Source organism: Geospiza fortis, unplaced genomic scaffold (assembly GCF_000277835.1).
Source record: "Geospiza fortis unplaced genomic scaffold, GeoFor_1.0 scaffold200, whole genome shotgun sequence".
NCBI lineage: Eukaryota > Metazoa > Chordata > Aves > Passeriformes > Thraupidae > Geospiza > Geospiza fortis.
This window is the reverse complement of record NW_005054353.1, coordinates 2453776-2481323: the sequence shown is the minus strand read 5'-3', so window position 1 is coordinate 2481323 and position 27548 is coordinate 2453776. Positions and strand designations below refer to the sequence as shown.

Here is a 27548-nt window from a genome sequence, read left to right as displayed (position 1 = left end):
TACTGTACAACAGCATATTTTATTACTAACAAATACAGTAATAACAAAACTACTGAACATGTGTATAAAGTTACCTGGTTACAAACAAAACTAGAAAAATGAAGGGTATTTAGTGCACCTTTTCACAGGAGGTTTTTCATATCTTTCTTCATGTCCACTCAGTAGTAAGAATTCTGTGTACTTTTAATGGGAAATTTCTAACAGAAACAGCATATCCCATTGATGGCAATAAATTACAAATGCTAAAATGCAGATACTGGAATATAAATGTAAAGAAATTTCATTTTTAATGCATGATGGATAAAACAAATAACTTTGGTTTATCAGAACGTAGTTCCTGTTGTTCCCAGCATTTACATGTCTTTTGTACCATGCAATTTTCATTGTTCAATGCATCACCATGAATGCTGCCCCAACTCACAGTAAGTTCTCTGCCTAATACCATAACATTGAGACATATTCTTATTTATTAGTGGTCAAATGCAAGATCCTGGACAGTTGTACAAAATGCACTGACATTTAGGTTTAGAAAACAGCAAAATCTGTCTCCAAATTATCTCAAGTAACAAATCCCAATGGCTCTTTAAAAAATTGACTCAAATGAAGTCAGACAATGAAACTGTTATCCACATCAGCAGTACTTGCTCCTGAGAACCACCTAGCATAAGAAAGGCTATATGTATTAAGGCCTTTTTGATTTAGAGAAAATATATTGCTATAGTATAATAGAAAATTAGGCTTTGTAGAAAATTAGGCTTTGGAGGAAAAGTACTAAGGCTGTCTTCTTTGTAAATAGATTGTTAAAGAAGACTGCATATTCATAACTCACCAGTTATTTGCAGCAGTTATCTGCAAGATATTTCTTTATAGCATTTTTAAAAAAATGAAGTTACTCACATAGAAACAACACGAGATGAGCTGTCACTGCAGCTCAGGACAAAAGCCCCAAGTCTACATGTCAGGCTGTGCCCACTGAGCCCAGGAGTCTGAGATGTCCCCTTCGTCACCATTCCCTGGAACACCAGGCCAGGAGAGGCTCCAACAGGCATTTTTCTGAGACAGTGCTGCACCTTCTGCAGCATCCCCACAGCAGGGCCTGTCTCACCCCAAACATCAGTGCATGCTATGGATAAAGGTCCAGCCTGCTTTTCTCAGTACTGTGTCACGTTGGCTGATCACCAGGGGACTGCTGGCTTCAGCAACACCCTAAGGGAAGCACATGAACTTTCCCAAGTTTGTACAATACATACAAAACAGTAGTTCTAAAGATTGACCTTATGCAGTCATTTATTTACAAAATTCATTTTTATGTACAAAATAAACTGCTATAATTTCAGATTCCCTTTCATATTCAGTGTACAAGCTACCATAAACCAGTGCTATAATTGATACAGCATGATGCATAATTTAGAGTATTTAGAAATTTGTGCATCACTTACTTAAGTGATACTGTTGTTTAAGACAGTAAAAAAAAAGAAAAAAAATTAACAAGTTTTGAAAAATATTGAAGAGGCAGATGGACTTTTATACCTTGAGAAGTAACAGTGCTTTTGAAGATTATTTTAATGCAATTCATTACAAAGTGTTCTTTATATAAGGAATAATATTTGTCTCTCATCTTTTTCTTACATTATTGCCATGTTCTACAGAACTTCAATTTCCATTAGTCCTGGACAGGATTAAATACAGTACATTATTGCTAGCTGTCCCCACAACAAAACATACATTTTTAAGTGCAAAGCAGGATATATGTGTTTTTTAATAAGGCACAGAATATCCATTATTTCCAGTGTAACAACGAACTCATGTCAGTTTTATACAATGCAAATGTTCATATAAATTTTCAGTCTTATGCAATACAAATGTTCATATACATTGTCAATCTTTCAAGGATTAGAACTGTTTCCTGAATCCAAGTCTCTTCTGGTGTCTGAAGCTGAGTAGACGAGTAGTGATATGGAAGGTGACTGTGGGGCATCAGGTATTTGGGAACAGCTCCTTTGCAGTGAAGGAGATTCACTAAAATCATTTTTAGGAGTTATTCTGTAAGTAATGAAAAATAAAACACAGACAGTAAATTTTAAGCACAGTTTAATTTCCATTACACTGGAAAAAACTGAGTAGTGAAATCATAATATATATTCAGCTGTAAGAATGCAGTACAGTTCTGTACACTTTTCCAAGCCTACAGTCATCATTGCTCTTTTTCAGATCTGTCACCTCTCAAAGTGATTGCAGAGCAGACACAGGTTTCTTGAGGGTCACTGTTCAGCAAGGCAAGATATCCTACAAGCTGAAGCTCCAGCACACAATGCTTAAAAAGGAAAAGAAGAACCCTACAAAAATACAAAACAGCCCAGAAGCTAAACATACATGGCCACAGTCTGCAAGCTCTCTTGACAGCTCCTGAAGGTCAGGTGCATCCTGAGAGTATCCTGATTCTTCAGAGAGCAGAAACAGAACACTAACAAAACCAGCGGTAATATGTAGAAACAAAGAAAATACTGAGTTCAGGAGCCTTACCTTCCTTCACCTACTCTCTTAATATTCTCAGCCAAAGTACTCATATGGCAGGTGCTGTCTGCTTTGTTTCTCCTTTCCAGCTGATCCACGGTCAGTTTAGCACTGGGGAACATCTGATCTCCGCTGGTTTCACCTTCCTCCACTCTTCGGGCAGATGCTCCGTCTGCCTCCATCTCCTTCTCAGATGTCTCTGGAGAGCTTTTAATTTCTGCCACAGTTTCCTGGCTCAAGTAATCATGATTAGTGATTGCTACTGCAGAAGTTCCATGATTTGTTGTGCCACCTGTACTGGTCCCCATTGACTTTGAAATGACTTTCAGTCTGTGTGAAGTTGACTTGTAGTGCTTCTTTTTATGTTTAACTTTGGAATTGTGCCTCAAGAAAAATTCACATGATTCTTGCAGCACTCTTCGACTCTCGCTGATTGGACTGGAAGAGAGTACAAGCACATCACTGAACAAAGAGGATAATGTTAGCTATAATATAATAAAGACTACTACACAAAACCTTGAAAGAATAGCAACCAGTGATGCAATCTGAGCTGGGTGTTAATGAACACAAGGAAAAAAATTGTATGTGAAAAGAGGAAGAAAAATCATAATGGCTCCAAAGTAACTGTCTGTGGAACAAATAAATAAAGCAGATTTCTACATTTCTTACTTCTGCAAATAGGTCCAATGACTACAGTGAATTAATGATCTACTAGAGAGAAAAGAAGAATTAGCTCATAAGCAGCTGCATTACCAACTTTATATAGAATCAATCTCCTCCAAATGAAAAAATACTAGCATTGTAAAAATTACTTCATTATTTTTTAATCCTTGTAGCTAAAAGCAATTAACATCTGAAACACAAGCAAAAATGATACAGGAAATGGAAAAAGAGGGGAGAGGGAAAGGAAGCTATAGATTCACCATTGAGGAATGGAGATGTAAAATAAAAAGAGCTTAGAGACTACTGCCTTGGGAAAACCAAAGAAACAAAATTATCCAAAGCCACAATATAATTTACAAGTAACAGATAATCTGAAAAGAAATCATCAAGACATAAAAAAGAATTGAAAAAAGCAACAACTATAAGAAACAGAGACAAAATTTATAAGCTATTTAAATCCACAGATATAAATTTGCTTAAATTAGGCAATAAAACTGAATTCTTCTGTTTAATTAAAAAAAGGAACACTAGATTAATGCAATAAAAGTAGTAGTAAGGAGGGTTCAATGAATATTAATTTTAAAAGAAGACAAGCCTGGCAGAGGAGAAAAGAGGACATTATTATCGTATGACAGTAAACATAGTACTAAGTACTGTGTCAAATGATGTGGTCACAACACCTGAAAAGAACTAAACTGATGACTGAAATTATCTTTCCTCCTTTGACTGAACCAGAGATGTATTAGCCAATGCTAAACACAGCAACACACTTTCTGCTCTACAAAAGAGAAATCAGCAGAGGAAAAGATTTACTGTCTTCTTGAGACTGTTGTTAAAAAGTCACTGCATATTTAAAACCCCCAGATTCCAGTGGAATTCTGCTGATGTCCAAACCAGCATTTATAGTCTGAGCACAACATTTTGATTATCTGAGCTATATATAGAAAAACATGTCTGAAAGCCAAACTTAAGTATACATTTTTAAAAGCAGAGAAAAAAAAATCTTACTCTCTTTTGCGGTTTCTGTTGAAGAAATTGGCCCATTCAGAGCAGGTCTTTTTACTTCCCACCCAGAACACTGGAGATATGCCAACAATTAATGTCAGCAAATATTTCATCAGAAACAAAAATATTTCTGGTCTTGCTAGTGCCTTTGCCTAGAAGATAACAAAATTTAATAAATGCAAAGAAGAAAATATACTTATTGATTTATTTTTTTAAAGGAAGAAAACAAATACATTTCTTAAATGAGAGACTTTCTCCTTATGACTGTTGCTCTTTGTTGAGGCTTGTACTGTGGACAAACATCAGACATGTACAGACAAGTCAGATGTGTTCAGCTGAATATACACACAGAAGAGATCTGTCAGAAGGAATTGTTTTTCTTTTAAATTGAAAGGAAAGGTAATTTTGGGAGTAATAGTATCAGTAAAAATGTTCTCCAGAGGTAAGTGTGAAAGATTTATCCCTTCAACTCAAAAGAAACAATAAGTGGATCACAGAATGGTTTGGGTTGGAAAGGACCCCAAAGATCATCAACTTCCACCCCAGCTGCCACAAGCAGGAACACCTCCCACTAGACCAGGCTGATCAAAGCCCCATTCCAGCTTGGCCTTGAACACTGCAGGGATAAGGCATCCATAACTTCTCTGGCAGACCTGTTTCAGTGCCTCTCCACCTTCAAAGTAAAGGATTTCTTCCGAATATCTTCCTAATCTAATCTTACTCTCTTTTCAGTTCAAAGCTATTCTCCCTTGTCCTGTCACTACACGCCCTTGTAAAAAGTCTCTCTTCCTCTTTCTTGTAGGCTCCCTTCAGGTACTGGAAGGATTAGTTGGGAGTTAATCTGATTAGACAGCATCTTCAAGGAGCTGCAGGGAACTACACAGTAGCTGTTTATTGCAAAATTAATCCACCTATTTCCAGAGCTGTATCATAGGAGCTGAGACATTTAACCCAGTGAGAGATCATCATCTTCAGCTGTCATGCTGCAAGTTTAATTTATGCCACTTGTCTTATCTGCCAGACCCATCTATGAAAGCCACTATTTTTGTTAGCCAGGTAACATTAGCTACTTCAGTCTGTTTTTATTTGGTTTTCATCTGGCAAATGTAACAAAAGTCTACAAGCCAGCTCAGATAAGCCAAGGCCAAGCACACCACTTTGAGCTATTCCACAATTAGTACACACTGTCTATCATAGGGACAGATCCCATAAAGTAGATCTTTGTGTAATATTTAATGTTGATATTTCTTCCTTCCAATGGGTTAATTAAAGGCTAAAAATACATGCTCTGTGTTATTATGCCAAGCTGTTATATTTAAGCACTACAAAACACATTTATTGATTATTTTTAAAGCATAAAAGTCTTGTTTTCAAACTTGCATATTCTGAAGCATTTAGGTTTATACAAAGCTCAGAATAAAACCCACTGAAGTCAAAATACATTTGTTAAGAAACAGCATTGGAAGCCAAAATAACCAAGTAGTCTGTGAGCTGTGCTACTCTCAGCCTACACTGACTTCAATCCAGAGGATACTAAATGGTGTTTAAGAATGAAAAAGGTCAATCCTGATAATTCCATAATGTCTGTATTTCTATTCCTCATTTTTAATGAAAGTTTATTGCAGCAAAAAACATAGATGGGAAGTTTAATGCAATGAAAGATGACACAAGACACTTGCATTTTTTAGTGATGCTGTCTTCTTAAATATTTGTTTTTAAATTGAAAGAACTAATACTTGTCAGTATACAAAACTCCCTGCAACTGCAGCAGATTTAATCCACTGAACATAGGCAGATTAAATTTAGAAGTCTTTCCAAGGAAGTTGGATTTTAAGAGGCAAATGTTAAACACAATCACCTCCACAATTTTAAGTTGACTTTTTTTTCATTTACTTTTTTTTTCTGGTTGGTTTTTTTAATAAAGAATTCTTTGCATTTCTGAAAATCAGCCTGCAAATTAGAGCTATTGTGAAAAAAATACGTGGGAAATTTGTTCTGTAAATTCATATGGTTTACACTTCTACACTTCAAAGAAAAAAAAAGAAAAAAGTGATTCTAAATCTGTGACTATAAGCAGCATTTAAAATCCAATTTTGTCTAAATTTTTAAGAATCCTTATTTCAGCTTCAACTAAAATTGATGAAAATTCAACTTAAGTACTTTGATACTGAGCTTGGCATCGAAGTACTAAGCAAATGCTTTCAGAAACAAATATTGTGAAGAACAACCTTCCTCCACCAAAACTTCTAACATGAAGTTCGAAGATCATAAAAAGCTATATATACTGTTAGAGCTGCAAGTTGAATTTAATTGCTGAACGCTACCAATTAGATTAAAATTTTCAAAGCAAAAATAATATTCCATTGTTTTTTGACTTGAAGAGGAACTAATCACTCCATGTTTTTGAACTGATTACTTAATGTAAAAATAATTTATTCATTGCACGGCAGATATGCATAAGGGTTTTTGCTAATTAACTTTACAGTATTATTTATAAAGGAAAACATTACTTGCCTGATAGGGACAAGGAATATGGTACTGGTCACAGTGGTCAAACACCCAAGTAGTTTCCCAGATTTTCCGATTCACCAGTTCATAAACGTAACATCCAAGAAGGGCTACAAGGGGCACCAAGTACAACCCACTGAAAACCCCAATTCGGATCATGAACTTCTTGAGCTTCTCCTGGTTCCGGCCGTCGTGCTGGATGACCTGCCGCACGTGGTTCAGAGAAATGATGCCGGCTAAAAGGAGAGAGAGACCAAAAAACACACAGAGGCACAGCGGCAAAAGCACGAAGTACAGCGAGGCATCCAGGTCATAGAGACCCACAAAACAAACTCCACTGATATTGTCCCCTTCCACTTTGTTCATTGCAAGGAGCATAATGGTTAGAAAACCAGGTATTCCCCAGGCAACTGCATGGAACCACATGGCCTTCTGTGCAATAGCTTCACAGCTCCATTTTCTTCCCGCTGCAAGGAACCAAGTGATGGTCAGAATCACCCACCATATAGTTCCTGCCATAGTGAAAAAGTACAAAACCATGAAAAGGACAGTACAGGCTTTGTTTTGGGAGCCAAGAACAACCGTTTCACCAATTTCTAACTTCTCATCTGCCTCATTACAGGCAGTTCTGTTCCCAAGTAAAAATCCAATAAAGTACATTAGAGAGACTATGCTGTAACAGACAGAATAATAGATGATTGGTCTCTCTGGGTATCTAAACCTTTTAACATCAATCAGAAAAGTTAAGAACGTGAACAGCGTAGCACAAAGACAAAAGATTGAAACTATTCCAATGAAGCTTTTTGCCACATCCAATTCATAATTTTTGAAGTACATATTAGGACATGGGGGTGCACACTGATCAATTCCTAGAAACTTGTAGCCTTGTCCATTGGTAGTGTGTAGGTGTCGGGGACACCAGAATCCATAATCCCTTCGGATCTGGCTTGGGGTCTTCTGAGTTCCATGTACGTTTGTGGTTACAGCAGCAGTGGCAGAAGCAGTCTCATCACAATTGATTAACCTGAATGAGTAAAGAGAAGAGGAAATATCTCAATAGCCCTCATTTTCAACTAGAACTGATGCCTTGGGTTTTAGCTTTTATATTTTTCAGACTCGGTGCTGCTTTAGTGTGTAGTTCTGAGCTTCATATTAAGGGATGGTAAGCTCTCTACATAGAGGAGCTAGACAAAAACAATTCCTTTCCTAGCTTGGAACCAAAGACAACTACCCAAAATTCAGGCCCAAGAGCATAAACAGCAGTGAACTAAAGAGAGAAAAACAAGAAAGATGGGACTTCATAACCTAAAGCTATAATTGGACAATTAACTCCAATATGCTAATGGACCAGAACTTATAAAAGTGAGAAACCTCGTGACCAGTTGTCCATTTTGTGACCATTTTGGGTTCATCTTGGGTGTAGCCCTGGCTGGGCTCTTGTGCTGCCCAAGGTGCATCCATTGAGGCCTTCTAATAAATACCTGCTTTATTCTTTAACTCTCTCTAGCCTCTGTTCTAGGTCAGCCTTGATAAGGCATCAGAATCACTTCTTAGAAATATGAGAAAAATCTGATCCTAAGCACTGTTAAATTATATATATGATGCAAATGTCAAATTATATGAAAAAAAAATCAAATGGCATTACAAAAACCAAACTTCAACTATCTTTATTTCAGAAGATTTCAATCACATTTAACTGTTGTTCTCTAGCTGTTGTTTTATAGTTCATGAAACACTACTCAAATCACAATCATTCTACACTTTAAAATTATACTAAACTTTTACATACGTACATAAAATATTTACAGTATATATATATTTTTTTAGTTTTTGATAACAGACTGTTTGTGACAACAAAAAAATCTTGTGAAAATACAAGCTTCCAATCAAGGAAGAAGACAGACATCATACTTGATGACTAGTACATGATTATTAGAATTTTTTGTGTTGTACTGCTATTTCATTACCAACAATAAACAACCTAACTGAAAAAAAACCTAAGTAGAATATGCAAGCGCTGTCAAAATTATTAGTATTGTCACAGTTTTCTAGCACTTAATTTCAAAACAGCTCCAGGGTTTAACTGGACACAGGATGTGATGTTTTTATAATACTATCATATTAGTAGTGCTGGATGTATCTTCAAATAAGATTATTTAACTCAAGAGGTAAGCATTTACTCAAAATGGGATTGATGGTCGCATGCATTCCAAGTTTAAGTGTATGTTAAAAGGAACAAGTTTCACATTCTAGCTTTTAAAGTGAAATTCTGTTACGCTGACATTCTTTGTCAAACGCTATTACAAGAGCCTCTCAATTCAGCATCCAAGCTCAGCTCCAGCTAAAAACTCCTTCAGTTCTGTGTTTTACTGCCTATCACGCTGTCCAACTAAATCCAGACTAATTGTTAAGAAAACTGATGCTATGGCAGATTCTTTCATTAACCACAGGCTGGAGGAGTACATGTGGAAACAAAGTGAACTTCATCCACTCATTGTCTTAATCAGCTTCATGTTCATCTGTAAGAATACAGAAGTGTGAACTTCAGTATTCCAGTTACTGCCCATGCTCACTCCAGCTCCTCTTCCATGGGCTGCAGCAGCAGGATTTCTGCTGCTCTGACAACATCCTGGACTTCTCAGAACATGGACTTTTCAGTATTGGCTACCAGGGAGGTATCACTTCACGTATGAACAGGAAAGGTTCATTTTCAGTAAATGGTAACAGTATTAAAATAATTTAAGGCTACATTAAATCCTGCAAAAAACATAATTTCATTTAAAATGTAATTTTAAAGATATATTGAATAATTGGATTCACTTGTAATTGTCATACTTTTTCAAAACAATCCTTGAAGATATCTGCTGGCTGAGTGGCACTATTGTCACATAGAACCCCATAAAAGATGTGAGAAGTTAATGCCTTCTTGTCTTAAAACTCCGTAACTTCTATTTTTCTGCAGAACTATGGGAAATGGCATTAATGTCACTTGTCATATTGACTCCAGTACTGATTTCTACCAGAAGTCATCCACGGGACAACTGTCCCAGCTCTCCCTCAGCCCCATCACAGATTAGCAACCGCTAAAAATTGAGCTTCCAGTCTCTGCTCCTTTCCTGCACCTCTTGACCTGATGCGTGTTAACAAACAAAAAAAAAATCTGGCCTTAATAATTTATAAATATCCACAGTTGGAGGTTATAGTCTCAGAAAGAATACACTGGAGTGTTTCCAGCAGTTTCCATTTAAAATATATAGAAATATTTTCCCCAGATGAAGTATTAGTTGTCCTCTATCTGAAAAAGACATGTGAACACCTTTGAGGAACAGGTGACACTTCAAAAAAGGGAGTTTTGGCAGGCAGTACAGGAAAAGCAACACAAGACTAGGTTGGCACATTCAAACAGGGGCAAAGAAAGGTTTCTACTATGCAATGTTCTGGGTCTGTTGAAAAACAGAATATTCTATATTTCATTATCTTATGAGCAGTTATGTCTAAGACCCCTAATAAAGTAAGCATGATCATCCCTAGTCTAGAGATCAGAAACCAAAGCAAAATCTGTAACATATAGTATTTTAAACTTTCAGAAATGTGCAGTGAAAAAGCTACCTCTTGCAAGGATCTGATTATTGAAAAGAACTGCCACAGAGCTTTGTTGCAAAAACTGTCACAGGCAAAAAATGCAGGTGATAATTTGAATAACAAAAAAGTTTTAATAAAGAAATGGTCCCATGCATAAGCACTGCAAGGTCAGCATTCCAAGGAAGTTACTGCGAGGTGATATTAAACATCCTGCCTCAGATTTTCAACTCAGTCTGTGTCAAACATGAAAATACCACTCCCACCATGTGTCAATATGAAAAATACCTGGTACATTCCAGCTCTTCAGGCCATGCAATTCCAAAAGTGTCCATCAACTGCTTACAGTCAGAATATACTTTCTCACAGAGGCTTCGACAGGGGTGAATCACATGAATCTGATCTAGACAGGCTGGGACAAAGGCTCTGCACAGAAATGTGTGGACGTCTGGCGAACAGTGAAGATTCATAAGAATAAGGAAAGGCTACAGGGAAGAAAAAGGCTTTGGTTAGCAATTTTTAAAAGATAATTCAAAGCATCAAAACTAACTTTCATCACTAGGGCTTACATTTAATCCTATATAGGTTTGAAAAGGTACTAGAAAAGAGTGTTTGTTCAGCAGTTCTGAAAAAGCAAAACCCACTGGCTTGAGTGGCAAGAGGCTCGGTTGGCACTTCCAGCCTAGCCCTTGTCCCAGGTTCTTGGACAACCTTTGGCCATCCAAACCTCATCTTTCCTATCTGACAATGTTAGAAATCTGAAAGGTATTATGAATGCCCAAGATATTTAAAAATAAAGTAAAACATTGAGTTTCTTTGTACACCAATCAGCTTCTAAACAAATGCCCTGAGGTTTTCCAAGGTGTGTCTGTTCCTGTAGTTCCTGTTAGATTACATTTTCAGTCCTAAGTGGTGTGATATACTCATCTCTCATGCTAATGAAATTTAGGTGGGTTTTTTTTTTGTTAATGAGGTCTAAACATTATTAAACATCTCATTTAAAATCTCTATCAACATGATTGAGAATTTCTTTGCCTGGATTACCAAGTACCAGGCAGTGAGTAACTGATGACTGTTCTTACTAAAGAATTCATAGAATGAAGTTTAATTTTTTCTGCTCAATGCATTCAATTGCTTATTCACAGTCAGACAGGCTTTTAAGGAAAAAAAACCCAGCCTTTCTGTTCTACATTTTCTCAGCTATATTGTTAGGGCAAATTATTTTGCTCAAAATACTACTGTATGTGCAAACGTTATGTGCGATGCTAAACAGGAACAGTGCATGCAATTTTCAAAGTAGGCCAAGCTTTTAGTAAGATTTTGTTTAGTAAGAATTTTATTTAATTATTTCCCATCAGTATCTATGTCTTTCAAACATTCAACCAACGGCTGTAAAAGGAAAGATGAGAGTCTGAGGTCAGAACAGTATCCTTACTTTTTCCAGCTTTTAAGCATTGCATATCTATCTATCTATCTATCTATCTATCTATCTATCTATCTATCTATCTATCTCTCCTTACTCAAGAAGCAAGTCTTACTACTGAACATGCAGTTTAAAAGAAAAGACATTGCTAAATAAAATTTCCTTACAAAATTGAATACCTACAAGTCCTTAAAGGACTTTGGTAATAAATACAGGAGGGTGTGGAGAGGAAGGAGGAAGATAAGGCAGAGAAAGAATAACATTCAAGTACTTTATGACAAACCAAAAAATGCTGGCAGTACCCTTCAGAGCACTCCAGCTGTGTGCTGCATCTGCACATGCCATTACAAGAGGCACACATTCGTTTGATCCCCTCTCTGAATGTCTCCTCTTGAGCTGCCTTTGCTGGAACCCAGGATTTGAGTATTTCTTGACAAGGACAGAAATGCAGTTCAGGTATACTGTGTACCAGTTCTGTAAATTGGATTATTTCCTAAAGTCTGCACAGCTTCAGATGAAAAAAGTACTTAGGAGTTTACCTTAAATGAATTAAATTCCCTTTGCATAATTATGATGCTTCTTTTCTTCTCAATTGTTAATTAGTATTTGCTCTGTTCTTCCCGGAACTTAGGATAAACAAAATAGCCTGGGTAGTCATATTAAATTGTTACAGAAATTGAGTTTATTTTTGACATTGTCTTGCAGAATTTGTCTTGATTGTTCTGAATTCTTCCTTTTTGTTACCCACAGTTCATCTCATTCAATAAAAAGTAAAATTAATTTTCTAGAGCAAGTTTTGGACTACCAGCCAAAAACTTTTTCATCAATCTTATCTAGAAAAGTAGAAATTTTTTAAAATCTCGGTATTTATATCAATGAAACTGCATTTACCTACAGAGATATTTTACCAATTGTTTTTATAAGCAACTTGACAGTTTCTAAATAGCATTTTCCAATACAGATAATAAGCTTACATATTTTAAGCCTGCTCCTTTGATATAGAAAATGAGCATAAAGAAAACATCCAGAGAAGAAAGTCAGGACATAAAACTAACCTCTACCACTCTAACAGAGTTTCTGTCATATGAAGCTACCTAAAAGCTAAAATAGCACAAAAATCACAATATGTATAATGATATTGTATATTAGAGGCAGATAACGAATGACAAGCAAGAATAAAATGTTTGCGTTTGCACAAAGAGTTTTACTAAAGCATGTTGTCATTGTCTAAACACTCATTTAAAGAGTATATTTTATTTAAATGTAAAACCACCCTAACAGATAAATTTAAAAAATTTTAGGAAGAATGCTATGTTTAGCCTATAATGTAATCAGAGTAGTATTCCAAGGACTTGGCTGCCAAAAGTAACTGTCCTTACAATATTTCTTTTATTTCTTTCAGCTTGCTAAAAATATTCACCTTCTGACACCTGAAAGTATGAGCACAAGAGCAGTTTGATGTTCTGAAAACACAAGCTGACCTCCTGAGTCAGACCATTCAGCTGGACACCTCATTCCAACCTGGCTGGCAGCAAAGGGGCTGTAATAAGACAAGCTGACATCTCTTCCAGTTTCCTATTAGCAAGGGTTTAGGAAATAAGCTGCAACACAACCACTGTCCTGAGAAGAGTGACAAACCTTTCTTCCTAAAATGCATGTTCTCCCTTTTTCAATCATTTATGTTTGAACCCTTTGTAAAATACTACAGCAGTAAGCTGTCCTGCATAGTTTAAGCAGACATTGGTAAGAAAATACTGCATTTTATCTGTTTATTGTAACTCCTGGTTTTGCAGCCTAATGTGTGTTTTGACAAACAGGTAACAAGTTGCACTATACTTTTTCCTTTCCATTTTGTCTTCCTGCTATAATTTTTATAATATATTTATATACTAGTACAGTAATGCTTTATATTTTGATTTCTGCTCCTTTCTTAATATACTTTGTCTTCTATTTGCCTTGACTAAATTTGAAGACTGACATCACATTTCCAGTGACAACAGAGTCTTTCTGAGTGACAGTAACTGGTAAATTACTGTGCCCACCCACTAGTACAGATAGTGGGTCTTACTCTTCCCCCATATTTATTACTCTGGGGGTTATTTTACCCCAAACTTATTACTCTGCATTTCCCTATCCTAAATCACACCTACCATTTTATTGTCCAGTTGCTTCTAGTACATGATCTCTCTGCAATTCTTTCATCCCATTTGTTTTCTCAGCAAATTTAGTACCTATCCCTCTTCTAGATCCATTTATGAATTAGTTTGTTATCAGAGGTTTCAGTACAAGTAACTAAGGGGAACCACTCTAGTGATTTATTTGATATAGCATGAAACTATCAGCTCAGGATTTAATACCTCTTATTGGGAAAAAAACATGTATCTATTTATTTATACCTACTTTTCTTCTTATTCTTTAGGCAGGCATTGGAAAACAAAGTCTACAATGGCTTACCAGCACAGTTGCTTAAAAAAATATAGGCTGTGACCATGTTTTTGGAAACTGAAGTATATATAATCTGAATTTTCCCTTTCAGCAGAAGTATGGAGTCAGTCAAAAAAACTAATAGATTTTACAGCCAATGAGTTTTCTCAACCAAAAAAACCTCTATAAAATGTAAAACTTTGCCTCAGGCACACACAAATGGGATTTGAAAAATACAGATATATTTTCAGCAACTGCCTACTTTTACCATTTAAGAACATCAGAAGAGTTAGTGAATTGTGCCTGGAACTCTGCTAAAATGAGGTATATTTAAATGTAGGCTTCACTTCCAGCTAGCCAAAATGAAAAAGTCTGCTCATAGAAAATAGTATGTCTGCGTTTCCTGATGGACCATAAAAACAAAATCTTACCAAAACCAAAGTATTTGCTCCTCCAGCTTCATAGTCTACAAGCACAAAGTAAAGCCAAGATCACAAGCTCACTGACAGTAAAATCAGTTCCTTCAAGGACACTTTATCTGAACCGTGGATGTCCCAACCACAAACCACATTTTACCCACGTGGTCAGCTGGGTAAATTGCATGCATGCACATGCTGGTGTCCTAAGCATGCATGTCTGGGATTAAACTCAGTCTTCTACCATAATCCTCCTCTCTTTGGGAAGTTCAGGGTCTGCACATGGCACAAACAAACAAAATTCACTCTTCCAGGAAACTAAGGCACTTGGCATTTCAAGCATTAGCAACCACTGCCCTGTCATTTGAAGAAGAGATGAAAATCTGCACACTGGGTGATGAGAATGCTAAAAATAGAGTGAAACCACACTCTTGAAAAAAACAGAAAGGGAGCCTCACACAGTCAGTGTAAGTTCGAAAATATAAATTCTCATCTTCTTGACAATGGGAAACAAAACAGTAAATATAAAGCAAGCTAGAATACAGTAACAATCTTAAAAAAAAAAAAAAAACAGCACAAAAACTCCCAAACCAACAAACTAATAGCGGCTGTAAAGTCAAAGATGATGCAGCCTGTAACAGCAAGAGGGGCATGCCTCAAGTACTATCAGTGAAGAACCAAGGACGGTGGGATGCGAACCACCCACTAACAAATATGAACACCTTATGAAGTCCTAGATTCCTTACAGAGTGTATCTATGTTATATTTTCTCTAGCAGCAAAGACAAACTACCTCAGAAATCCAGTTATGGTGTGGTTCTACAAACAGTAACACAACAGAGACAAGTGAAGACAAATGGTGCAAAACACAGAAAAAATGTCTAAGTGCAAACATGTTCTTAAATGTGCCTTGCCAACAAGTACATTGCAACCTAGAACTATATATGGATCCTGTGCTCACCATGCTTCTCTGTTTTGTGCTTAGCAGGCTTACAACTGCAAGACACAAGAGAAATAAGTTCATTATTCCATGCAAACAGTTCAAATGCTCTGTTGTACCTCACCTCAGTCTGATCCTAGAGAGAAGCATTACCAGAGATGATCAGTCTCTGGGGCTCTGATGTATGATAACTACCAGCATATACCAAAACAAGTAAGTGAAAATACTCTCCTGTACTCTGCTGATTAGTGTCACAGAGACACTTTCATAATACAGAAAACTGTGGACTGAAATATCAATGTCTTTGTTACAATCATCTATGGCAAACCTTCATTGTAAAAGACAGGAAATACCTTGAATTGCTGAGACACACAGAGGACTTGAGCCTTTGTTCAGCCACTGGAGTCAGATACAGACAGTAACAACCTGCTCTCCTAACCTCTGGGCTCTACCTACCATGTGGAAGCATTTAGCTTCATTAATCTAGTCAACACTGAGGTTAACTGAGTTAAACAATGACAGACACTAACTGTCTCAGTGTTAAGCCATATCACCTCTTTGATACATATGCTGTGACTAAAGGAACAACACTACAACCTTGTTGCTTACAGAACTCTGTATTTCAGTCACTGAAGCAAAGGTGGGCTTAAAGCTGTATTTCTACAATTGTACTCCACTGTGTACCTGAGATTCCTACCTATACTAAAGATACACATGTAACTATGTATCTGCTTTACAGGAAATAACCCCCACCTCAATAATGAATAATAGAGTCATGGAATATCTCAGACTGGAAAGGGCCCAGAAGGATCACAAATTCCCTTGCTTCTCGCAGGGCACCTTCATGATTAATAATTAAAAATTAATTGTTAATAATTGACAGTACCATATAGACAAACCTACTATCCAGTCACTACAGAATTTAAGTACAACCTCAAACCCTAAACGGAATATATTTATAAATATGTAAGTTTTCAGATGTGATTGATAGTCAGGAAATACAGCCACTGTCAATGACAGTGTACATAAACTATCTCAGAAGACGAGACATTAATTACTCTTTCTACTCACAGAGCTACACTAACAATCTTCACAGTATCTTTAGCCACTTTTACAGTGATAATCTCTTTCAATCAAAAACAGTGGAGCAAGTATGGCACGGCTGATTTAATCCTACACTATTGTTACAATGGAGTTCTTCTCAACTGGATGCAAACAAGATTAGCATCACACCCAGAGGGATTAATGCCTTCATGCAATTCCTAGACAGGCTGGCAAGGGTGGCAGTTTGCTGATGGCCATAGTGAATCAGCTGCCAAGAACCTCTGACTTCTAGTTCATGCACAATTAACTAAGTCGTGATAAATAAATGTCCCAACACATGAAACTAAACGAAGGATAAAATGCACAAGTTCAATAGACTCAAAGCAAGGTTGAGAAAAGACTAGGTTTTTCCCACTGGAAGTTACATTGATGAATTTAGATCAAAGGCAAGTTAAATACACTTAATTTCATATGTAAGGATTTTGCAGGAAGCTGAGGCAGTTTCCTGCAAGTGTCAGTGCCTTGTTGCTACATGCCTGCTAAAAGCTGCTACTCAACAGAACTGCAAAACAGGAACATGGGAATGCCCAGAAACATTAGTGCAATGTCAACCATCCTTTAAACCAGCAAGAACATGGTATGAGCTCATCTCAGAGCCCATACACACCATGTCTCTACCTGAACTCTGAGTAATAATCAACTACTGCTGCCAGCAGCAAGTATCAGCTGTAATCTGTATTTTCTCAATTCAGTTAAAATTACATGGGTAAACCAACAACAGATTTTCAGGACTAAAAGTCACCATTTATATTTTTGCTATAAATGTAGAGAAGATATATATTATCTTCTGATAATATAAAAATCCGAATATTTTTAAAGTTTAATATGCATTATTAATGCATCTTGATTTGACAAGGTAAAAAAAAGAGGTAAAAAAACCCATCAAACATACATTAATTTGATTTCTATTTTAATAAGCTGCTTTAAAAAAAAGCATTACTTTCTGCAGCTTCCACAATAAACTAAAAGTACATGCTGTTGTGTTTTATCTAAAAGCTTTTCAAACATTTTTAAAATGTAATCAACTAAACATTTACATAGATAAGAATGAAGTATTTTGTCAGAGTACAAAGTAGGTTGCCCCCATAGTTTAAAAGACAATAGTTTAAGTTTCCTACTCCCGGAAATCTGCAGTTCAAAGAGCTGGTAGAGGCTAGGGGCGGTGCAGGGAAAGAAATGGGCAGTAAACAAGCAGTGAGACAAACGATGCCGTTCTGCAGAGAGATGTTTGCAAAGATATAAGCTTATTTTTGTCCTTCAACCGAACAGCAAAGGCAACACATGCACTTAGACTGTCAAAGGGCTGTGAACAAAGCCTGCGCACAGCCCAGTGCAGCGGCTGATAAACCGGACTGTGCCCAGCAGCGCTCCTCCCACAGCCGGACGGACAGGAGCTGCAGGCCGCTCGGCAGACAGCGGATCAGTGTTCAGAGGGCAAAGGATGGCAGCTGATCCTAAAAACCCCGTGCTGTGAAGTGCCCCGGGACCGCCAGCGGGCAGCCAGGTGCCCCTGGGGGCGGGACGGAGCTTCATCACCCGTCCTGGCAAGAGTGCAGATGCCGGCCTGGGCAACCGCTCAGGGAGCCCCATCGCTCAGCGGCCAAACGTTCAATGGATCTGCAGCAAGAACGAGACTGTCTGCAAACTCTTCAGCATCCCTCCTCCAACACAATATAATATACATACATACATAATATATATGTATGCAATATACATACATACATATATATTATACACACACGTCTGCATATACATCCTGGTCTGAACTTTCATATTAGCTATTCAAAGGTTATGGGAATATTAATCAAAAATCCTACCAGGGCAAAGATAAAGCACACGGGGGAATGTTTTCAAAGGTTAATAGGACAGCAAGGCACTCATGCACTTTCAAAAAAAGGTAAGATAAACTCCATAAAACTACTCCAATACCACACCTTGGCACTAAGGTTGCCATTGACACTATAAATGGGCACAGACACAGAAGGATAAAGCAGGCTATTCTGCTTTTTTACTTTTATACACTCTGAATGTTTTTTTATTAACTATACAGAGCCACAAGATATTCAGAGTTGGAAGGGACTCACTAGGACCAAGTCCAACTCAAGAGAATGGCCCACGCAGGGATCTAGCAACAGAATTTCTTTCTGTAGTAAAACAACTTAATTCCATATTTTCTCTTTAAGTATTTTCACATGCAAAATAAAGATACATATATATCTACATTTTTTTAACTACAGCAAAGATTATAAACAATATAAATAGGAATATTACATCTCACTATCTGAAGCAAACTAAAGTACAAGTATTTCAAATACTTTTCAAAATAGCTTATGACCAAAATCCACTGCATTTTTTTGTTCTAACCTAAATTATAGCTTGACCTAAATTACAGCTATTCCAGCCTCTGCAATTTACAGTCCTTAACAAACATGAGAGCTTTTCCCCAAGTGTTACAGAACTGAACTGTTTTTACAAAGATTTTCAGTTATACATTGTATCTGGTTTAGATTTTGTGTAAACTAGACAGCATAAAAGAAAACTATAAGTTAACTGAAGGAAGGTATACTGCAGGCCCTCAAACATCTGAAGTCTAGACAAAGCTTCATTACATCTGGACTGTAATAGCATAAGAACCTCAAATCTTAAATTCTCCTATTTGCCATGTGTTACAGGAGTACGTGGATTTATTGCTAAACTTTTGCGCAGCATTCAATGTAAAGGATTACCTGTAATAATGTTCATAGACAGTCTTATAATTTAAAAAGCCCCCATTTCTAAGAAATGCCGAAGTCATTACAGCTCTGGCTCCAAAAGTCATCCAGATTCATGCTTCCCCCTCTCTCTGTGAGTGTGGAGACACACTTCACCATAACAGCACCAGCCAAGTTACCAGAGTAGTAAACCTGCACCGTTTCTTTCTTGCCTACTGCATGCATTTTTAAGCAGTCTTAAATGAAAACTTCAGTAGTCTTTAAAAAACCAACTTTGTTATGATGTAGGAGATGTCAGTCAGGTATGCACAAGTAATCTGACCAAGCTAAAGCCCATGAAGCTGCAGTCACCTACCTCAGCATCTGCAATCACTACCTCTGTCTGCTGCTTTCACTACTTCCAGTAGGTCATCCTTTGAGACACTCCCCTGTTTTGAATGCCTGCATTAGACACTGTTTCCTTATTGTTAGCCCACAGTGCTCATCTTCGTGACATTCCCCTCATTATCCTCCCATTTCTCCCATTCTAAAAATTTAAGGCCACCTTTTCTTTTTCCCTGTCACGTTATGATTTGTGGGCCATGCTAACCTTCGACATTTAATGTTCTGTTTGTAGCTCTGTGTATAATCCCCAGCGAGATCCCCCACCCAACTGGATTCTTAGAGTGGTGCACCTTGTACCTTCCTTGCAAGAGCATTAGCTCATGTGAAACATTATGCAGCAGGGACATGGCATACTAGCAAACAGGTATTGCTAGGTCACCATGAGGCTGGATGGGTACAATCCCTCTCCAGAAAAGCAATGCTTTTAATTTTGTATGCAGGAAAACTGTTTGGAGAGTTTGGCCACTAAGTGCTTTGTGGCAGTAGCTACTGAGTCTAAAGAAATCTGGTTATGCAGGCCCTCTGGGGAATACAGCATGAGCCAAACTTGGAAGGATGCGGTTAGTCTCTGAAATAACTTGATCTACCAGAAGTTTAAGTACAGGAAAGGTGGATTTTTTTTTTCTTCCCAGGAAGCTCTTGTCTAGAGGAGAGGTATCTTCAGTAAGAGGACATCCTTACTGTCCTACAAAGACTGATCATCCAGGCCTCTCTCCCCCCATATACCGTAGCTACTCACACAGCTCTTACACACCCCTGCACACCTCTCCCAATAGCTATGCAGAAATCTAGCAAGTCTCCACTCGTCTACACTACACAGCTCAGAAGAAGAGGGCAGACATATGCATCTTTTACTCTGGCAGGCAAATTACCAACATGTTACAGCAATCACAGATGCACACAAATACATAGAAAAGACCCAAAAAGGCAACCATGTGACAAAGGAACTATGTTTGTCCCTAAGGGCTGGTGAATCAACAGTCAGCACTGAGAGAGAGAAAAAGGCAGCAAATTTTGTGGTGCAGTTACTCCCACCCCCTCCCTTTGGAATACAGTAAAGAACTAAAGAGATGACACAATAGTAGTTTTAGAAATTGTCAGCTTTAATCACTGCACTGTCAAATTAGAAAAGAAATCATGGACATGTGACCACATTCCCCATCCAATGTGGTTATTTTCTGGACCATTTGCTTTTTATGGTCTTTATCAAAGAAGGCATAGGTAATATCTTGTAGCCAAGTTATCACTCTGAACATCCATCCTGCAAATGGAAAACTAAGCCTGCATTCCACCTCCACCAGCACACAACGAGAGCCTGAGCTCCATCCAGCCTCCTGACCCATGCAGCACTGTGGGCAAAGAGCATCTCACACCCAAACACCACAAAGGTCACTTCAGAAAGACATCAGGATCCTCTGCCATTCTTAGGCTAGATTTGTAGATGACAAACATCAGGAGCCTTGCAAAGATGTCCCACAATGTACCTTGCTTCACCAAATCCTTCAAGACTGCCCAGTGGCTGTTGCCAGAGCTGCTGTGGGCCAATGCACTGGGTGTGAGTTGTTACCCAGTTGTTGATCCCACAGTTTGACAGCTCACAGACAGCAGAGGGCAAACAGTGTGGACCACCAGCACCCAACAATATACAATTTTGTCCTACTTGCCTACTATTCAAAGAAAGATATGTGAAGATGACCTTCAAAATCATGGTCACCACATCAACCTCAGCAGACCTATCCTACCTAATCTAATGCTAGGTTTTACTAAAGACCAGGTGAAGTTCACAAGGTTCCACTGGGCAGCAGCCACTTCAAAAAAACACTAAGACAATATGGAAATTGCACCTGTGTCTCAAAGCTTTGTACCACTGCTGACTCTCCCCAACTCCAACGATGATGTGTTCTCAGCAGACAGCTCAGCTCCCAGGCCTTACCTGCCTTCCATCAGTAAAGCAAAGTAGTTACAAACTCCGTAGCCCTGTTCCTGCTTTCATTCTCTATATAAAAAGTTTCAGGGAAGCTGTTCTGTTCATCCACAGGTGTCCTCTAGGAGTAGGCTACAGCCACAGGACTAAGTCCATCACTGCCTTCATTTACCCAGTAATTGCAGATTTGAGTGTGGAGAAGAGGGAACTGGAGACACGGCTGCACAGCAGGACTAAGAAACCACCTACAGCTTGCAGCTACACTTGAACATTAATCAGGGCACTGCAGAAGGGACAGACATCTGCAGGAGACAAACAACAAGATACCATGGTATTTCTCAGAAGTCTGCTGTTGACAAAGATGTGCAGGACAGCCTTCCACAGGCCAGCTTCAGACCCCACGCACAGTGAGACTGGCCAAAATCTAACCCAGAGTAGAACTCCTCTATCTCAGGCAGCAGACAGGTAAGAAGTGTGCTGACAACTTCACCTAGTGATCCACTTCTGTAACACCAAATTACTTGCTAGAGTAGCCATAACCTCTGAAGATGGATAGAGAGGAGGCTCTTGGAATCACGCTGTCAACACCTTCTCCAAGAACCCCAGCCACCATCTCTTTGCCAAGCAAGCAGTACTTTGGACCCCCATGCATTCTAAACAACATCCTTGCAGAACAAGAGCAAGGCAGTGCTATTCACATGATCAAGTGGGCCAAGTCCTGCTGCTCAGAGATAGCAGCAGCAGATTTTGCAGATGACTGATATGCTCAGAGCCAGGGTAATGGGATTACACAGATTCGCCTGTCTGCTTTCAGTCAATCTGCACAAGCCAATCACACTTGAAGGGCCTCAGTACTACTGAGGTAACAAACACTTTTTTAGTGGCTGTAATTTACTGTACCCATAAGAATCCGCAAAACCAGTTTATGAATGTTGCTATAAGCACCACTCTAAGAACTAAACATGATGTTTCTTTGGAATACCTGACAGCAAGAGAGCACAAAAAATGAACACGCATCTCAAATTTTTGTTATTTTACAAAATTACACAGATAATTCTCGTTTTCAAACCCTTAGTCAATGCTTTTCTGCAACTTCCAAGGCGATGTTCAAAAGAATTACTCATGTCCACTATTCCATATTTCTTGAGACATAACCAACAGAGAAGTCAGTTGCACTGTCTTGTATTTCCTTTGATCCATATGAAGTATGTATAAAAAATACTTTGGCATCTGCCAACTTCCATTTAACAAGCATCAATTCAACTGTTTCATCACACAATCTTTCGTGACATCCACTACATTCTGAGAAGCTAGAAAAGTTACCTTAGTTTGTAAACAATAACACATGATGGTCTAAATTTACCGCTTTTTACAAAAGTGTTTCCTGCTTTTTAGTACCGCAGTAGAGAGACAAAAATGTTACAAGCAAAATATGAATTAAACACTCCTTTGTGCTTCTTCCATTGGGTCAATGTCCACACCTCTGCACACATTTCTCCACTTCAGGGTCTGAGGCAGCACCAGGGACAAAACATAACTCCAAGCAGATCAACAATACTGACTGTTTTCCTAAAAGATGCTGAGATTTAAGCTTCAAGTTTCAAGTACTAGTGTTTCATATATTACACCAAGCACTGCTCACGTGGAGTACAAGTGAGAAGCAAAGATGGCTGTCTCTAGAGATTAAGTAAATTTACACCTGTGCTACTTTGCAGGCTATCCCAGTAATAACCTTTTCACAAAACAGCACTTATTTCCCCAAAACTCCCAACCTACAATGGTAGACAGCTTTTTCCTTCCTGTGTGTATACACACACACACACGTACCAATTTGAACTTGCAGACACCAGGTTTGCAGGTTTTTTATAAGTATCATTATATTGAATTAAGTGTAAATTTGGATTTAGTGGAAGCAAATGAAGCCATTACACTACAAATTTTAACTCATGCAACTTCAATATTAAACTTTGGAAGGTACTTTTTAACCCCCTCTAAATGGCTTTGTTTCAACTGACCCCAGTTCTCACACAATTTCTGCCACTGCTGCAGCCAGCTGCATTTAACCCTCCATAGGCATGCATGCACATATTCTGGCACATGGCCATGAACTCAGAAGTGAATGGAAAATTCATACTGAATCATTTTTTCAGTCTCTCTGAGGTACTTCATTGTTCCCTGTGCAACATTTTCCAGTGTTTTCTATAGTCTGCTCTAAAAGCTCACTGGCAAGCCTTTTCCCTTTGTACTTCTACAGACCTGGATCTTGCCCACATCAGGAAGTCTTAAGGGCTCGTCTCCTGTGGACACATTCCAGAACTGCAGCAGAACAGATTAAGAGATAAGAATGTAAGTTACAACACAGTAACTCTCTTCCCTGATGGAATAATGCCTTCAGTTGACAACCTATACCAGGATAGTTAAAGTAGGAATACCTTTGGAATTAGAAGGGACTTGTTTTTGTGGATGACCACGAGGGGGAGTTACACCGATTTAAGTGCAGCTGTAATGAAACAGATCTTCTGTTATGTCCACTTATTTTCTTCATCAGACAAACCCTAGATCTTCCACCTCCCAATCTGAACTAGCAGTAACAAGAACAGTTACAGAACAGTTACTGATAAACTGCTTTGAGATACAGAGATGGTAGGCATCTGCAAATAATCAGATTCCACAGTCATGAAGCTGTTTAGCAAACATACACAAAACTTCACACCACAAAACCATGTGGTTTTACTTTCCTAAAGCCACCATTTGTTGTGTAAACAAAACGAATCCAAATATAAAGTAAAACTCAAGAAGTCAAAACTCAGTCTGTCAAGTTGAAAGCTCAAAATTAAACTAAATAAATAAATATGTGAATGGAGGGAGCAACTGGAAATTACACATTTTTTATTTCAGAAAACAAGATCCCAGAGGGACTATCCTCACTAACCAGAACATCCATACCAGAGGCCCTAGGACTGAGTTAGTCATCTTCCTGCTCTAGTGTTTCAGTGTTCTGGTTTATAGCACATCATTATGAACAGCTGATACATGAGGCAGAATTGTAAAACCATCTATCAGCTGCTTTCCTCGAAGACAACCACTACCTGAGACAGTAGCTCCACATCATCCTCTTCTGGAGGAGTACTGTGAAGATACCATCCAGAAATACTAATTTAACACATCCCCAGCACAGATCTTCTTGCTATACAACACTCCTTTGCAGCAGAACACATCTGTAGAGCCTTCAGAGCAGGGCATGGTGAGTTACCACTGTTTTGGAGAGTGAACTTCACCTTGTGGTGAGACTTGCCCCCTTGACAAATCTTGGTCCTTTTGGGGAGTAAACACTCCACAAAAATTCTTAGAGGGGATAGAAACATAAACATGGATTAACATTAGGGCTCTCTGCACAAAATATTTTTGCTTTCTGGAAGAAAGCCCTACCTTGCTCCTTAGGATTCAATGATCCTACTAAAAGTCAGTTATGATACAGGGAGCAAAATACTGGAGGCCTCAACCTCAAAACCCTGTGAGACCTTACATGCAAATATGTAAATCTCATGCCAAATTTTGAGAACAGGCAGGGGGAAGGGAGGGGAGGAACAAGACAGAATTAAAAAAGAAAGCCTTTAAGCATTCCTACTGAGGATCAAAGGAAAGCACTTCTACAGAGTGAAAACATGCCATTAAAATTCTTTCTTTGGTATGAATGAAGTTTGGACTGAAAACTGACCAAAAAAATTAAGCTCTTAAAACAACAGAAGTCTCCTCCATCTCCTAACACACTGCCTTGTTATGGCTGCAAACTGAAATTAAACACTATTCCAGAAGTGAGTGACTCCTCCTCCCCTGCTGCAACACTGAAAATCCCCTGAAAAGCAGAATCCTTTGGCAATCCTGAGAAGGTTCTCTGCTGCAATCAACTATGGATAAACTGGCACCATTACTGAATGATATGAAGAATGACATCAAAATATGTGACACTGGTACACACTGGTCCCTCTCAGAAAGAAGGTCCATCAATGAACCACAGTAAGCTTTTACCATATTAATGCCAAATCTAACCACTAGCAGTGGATTCAACATGAACTTCATACAGAATGGAGCAAAGACCCTTTCACCTGTAAAGCAGCTGTCTTAAAAATTCTCTTTGACCAAGTAATCCATCATCACTGCTGGACCACAACAAAGGCAGCCAGACCACCACACAAGAGGCAGTTCAGAAATGTCTGCACAGCACCACAGTAGTTAGGAATATCAAATTAGAGGCCAGGCGGTGGGAATGACAGGAGACTAGGAAGCAAATCAAAGAGAGTAGGCAAATTAAATCCTAATAGACAGTGTTGTTCCCTGCAGCCACCCAGCCAGTTGGCTGAGTAGTAATCCAACACTAGTAGTCAGGTTATAAGGGTGACAGGATGGAAAAAGAGAGAAAACAAGAAAACTTCTCACTACCACACATTTTTTTATGAAACAGCTATACAAGAAGGTAGGTAACTATATGTAAGGCAAGCCATGAATACTTTCCAGGAGGAACTCCCTCCACACATGCACTAGGCACAAGTTACTGACAGTTGAGAAAAGTCAGCCATAGCAACCTAATAAAAATGGCTCTGTGGTCTCTCTGCCCTAGCAGCAGCATGACTGGAAGGCACAAATACTGACAAGTGCTGGCTCAATGGCTGCAGTTAACACACACCGAGTCAGAAGCAGCAGTGTACCTGAGGAGATAAAGTGGCAGACACTGCAGGAAGCACTCCTGAGAAGTGATGGCTAGAGAAGCACTGCACAGCTCACAGCTGAAGCCTACAGCCTGCCTTCCAACTAAAAAGCCCTCAATTTGTCAGAGATCTGCAGCAAATTCAGTTGCCTGCATACAAATGGCTTAACATTTGATACCAGAATTTCCCACACATCTACACTGGGCTGACAAAACCAATGTGAGACCAAAGCCTGTGCTATTCCAGGCTGGCAACTGGCAGGGAATTGTGATTATCCCAAGCAACACTAAAAACATGTTTCGGCAACTGAACCAAGCTCCTCCTCCAAGCTCAGTAAACAGTATGCAAATAAGATTTTAGTAGCAGCACCTTCAACACCACATATAATTTTTTTTAAAACAGAAATTTAATATTCATCTCACTTCTGTTGCACTCTCTGCATAGCACAAGACACTGAGCTTTTCAAGACCTGTGTTAAGATTTTCCCCCTCCTCTTACCACTCAAAAGCCATTATTAAAACAGGTTTAAAACTTGTTTTACAAGCCTCTCACCCAGAGAGGCTTTCGCCCTTTACAGGTATTGCTATGGGCAAAGCCTTTCCACAACGTGGCATATTCTCAGGGGAGCCACACTTACAAGTCAGTTCAGGTAAGAAAAGTGCTTATTTTCAGTTTAAAAGAGTGAAGTTGCTCTTTCACTCAGAGGTTCAGCATCCAGTCAGAAGACAACAGAATGCAAAAGCCACAATGGAGAATAGGGCTAAGAATAACTTCAGGTGATCCTCCTTAGTAGATGTAAGGTGAGAGAGGAGCAAAGAGCATCTTCTAAATATGATTTTTGCACTGAGTTCAAGCAGGCCAGGATATCATAAACTATTTCTCCTGAGAATTTCAACAATTGTTCTGTATAGCAGTAAAGTGCCTGAGCTATATGTGATCAGCTCTGCCAAAATGCTCTGAATAGCCACATTGCTGTGCTACACCCATTCCTCTTCCACTCTAATACAGGATCCAAGGCAGGGTGGAGGGAGGAAGTCGGTAGCTCCCTTATATAGTGCTTTACAAGGAGCTCTAGAACACTCTGTTTGAAGACACATCTACTCACTAAACATTACCAGTCTTGTCATTCAGTGCAACAGGAATCCCAAATAGTTTCTTAATGACAAACTTGTTACATACAATTTGGGGGGGGAGACAGGGGTGAGAAACTTACGTCCATTTGGCGAGCAGCCGTGTCCTGATCATAGT

At 38.5% G+C, this 27548-nt stretch overlaps 1 protein-coding gene across 1 annotated transcript in view; it reads right to left on the bottom strand.

Moving 5' to 3' along the window:
• FZD6 (frizzled class receptor 6) overlaps positions 1-27548 on the bottom strand; it is a 27656-nt gene continuing 108 nt past the window's right edge. The window contains 6 exon segments of the mRNA XM_005423466.2: positions 1-2043; positions 2524-2952; positions 4186-4334; positions 6697-7714; positions 10558-10754; positions 27514-27548. The exon segment at positions 27514-27548 is cut by the window's right edge and continues 12 nt beyond it. Of these exon segments, the coding sequence (XP_005423523.2) occupies positions 1887-2043; positions 2524-2952; positions 4186-4334; positions 6697-7714; positions 10558-10754; positions 27514-27548 (1985 nt within the window). The 3' untranslated portion in view covers positions 1-1886.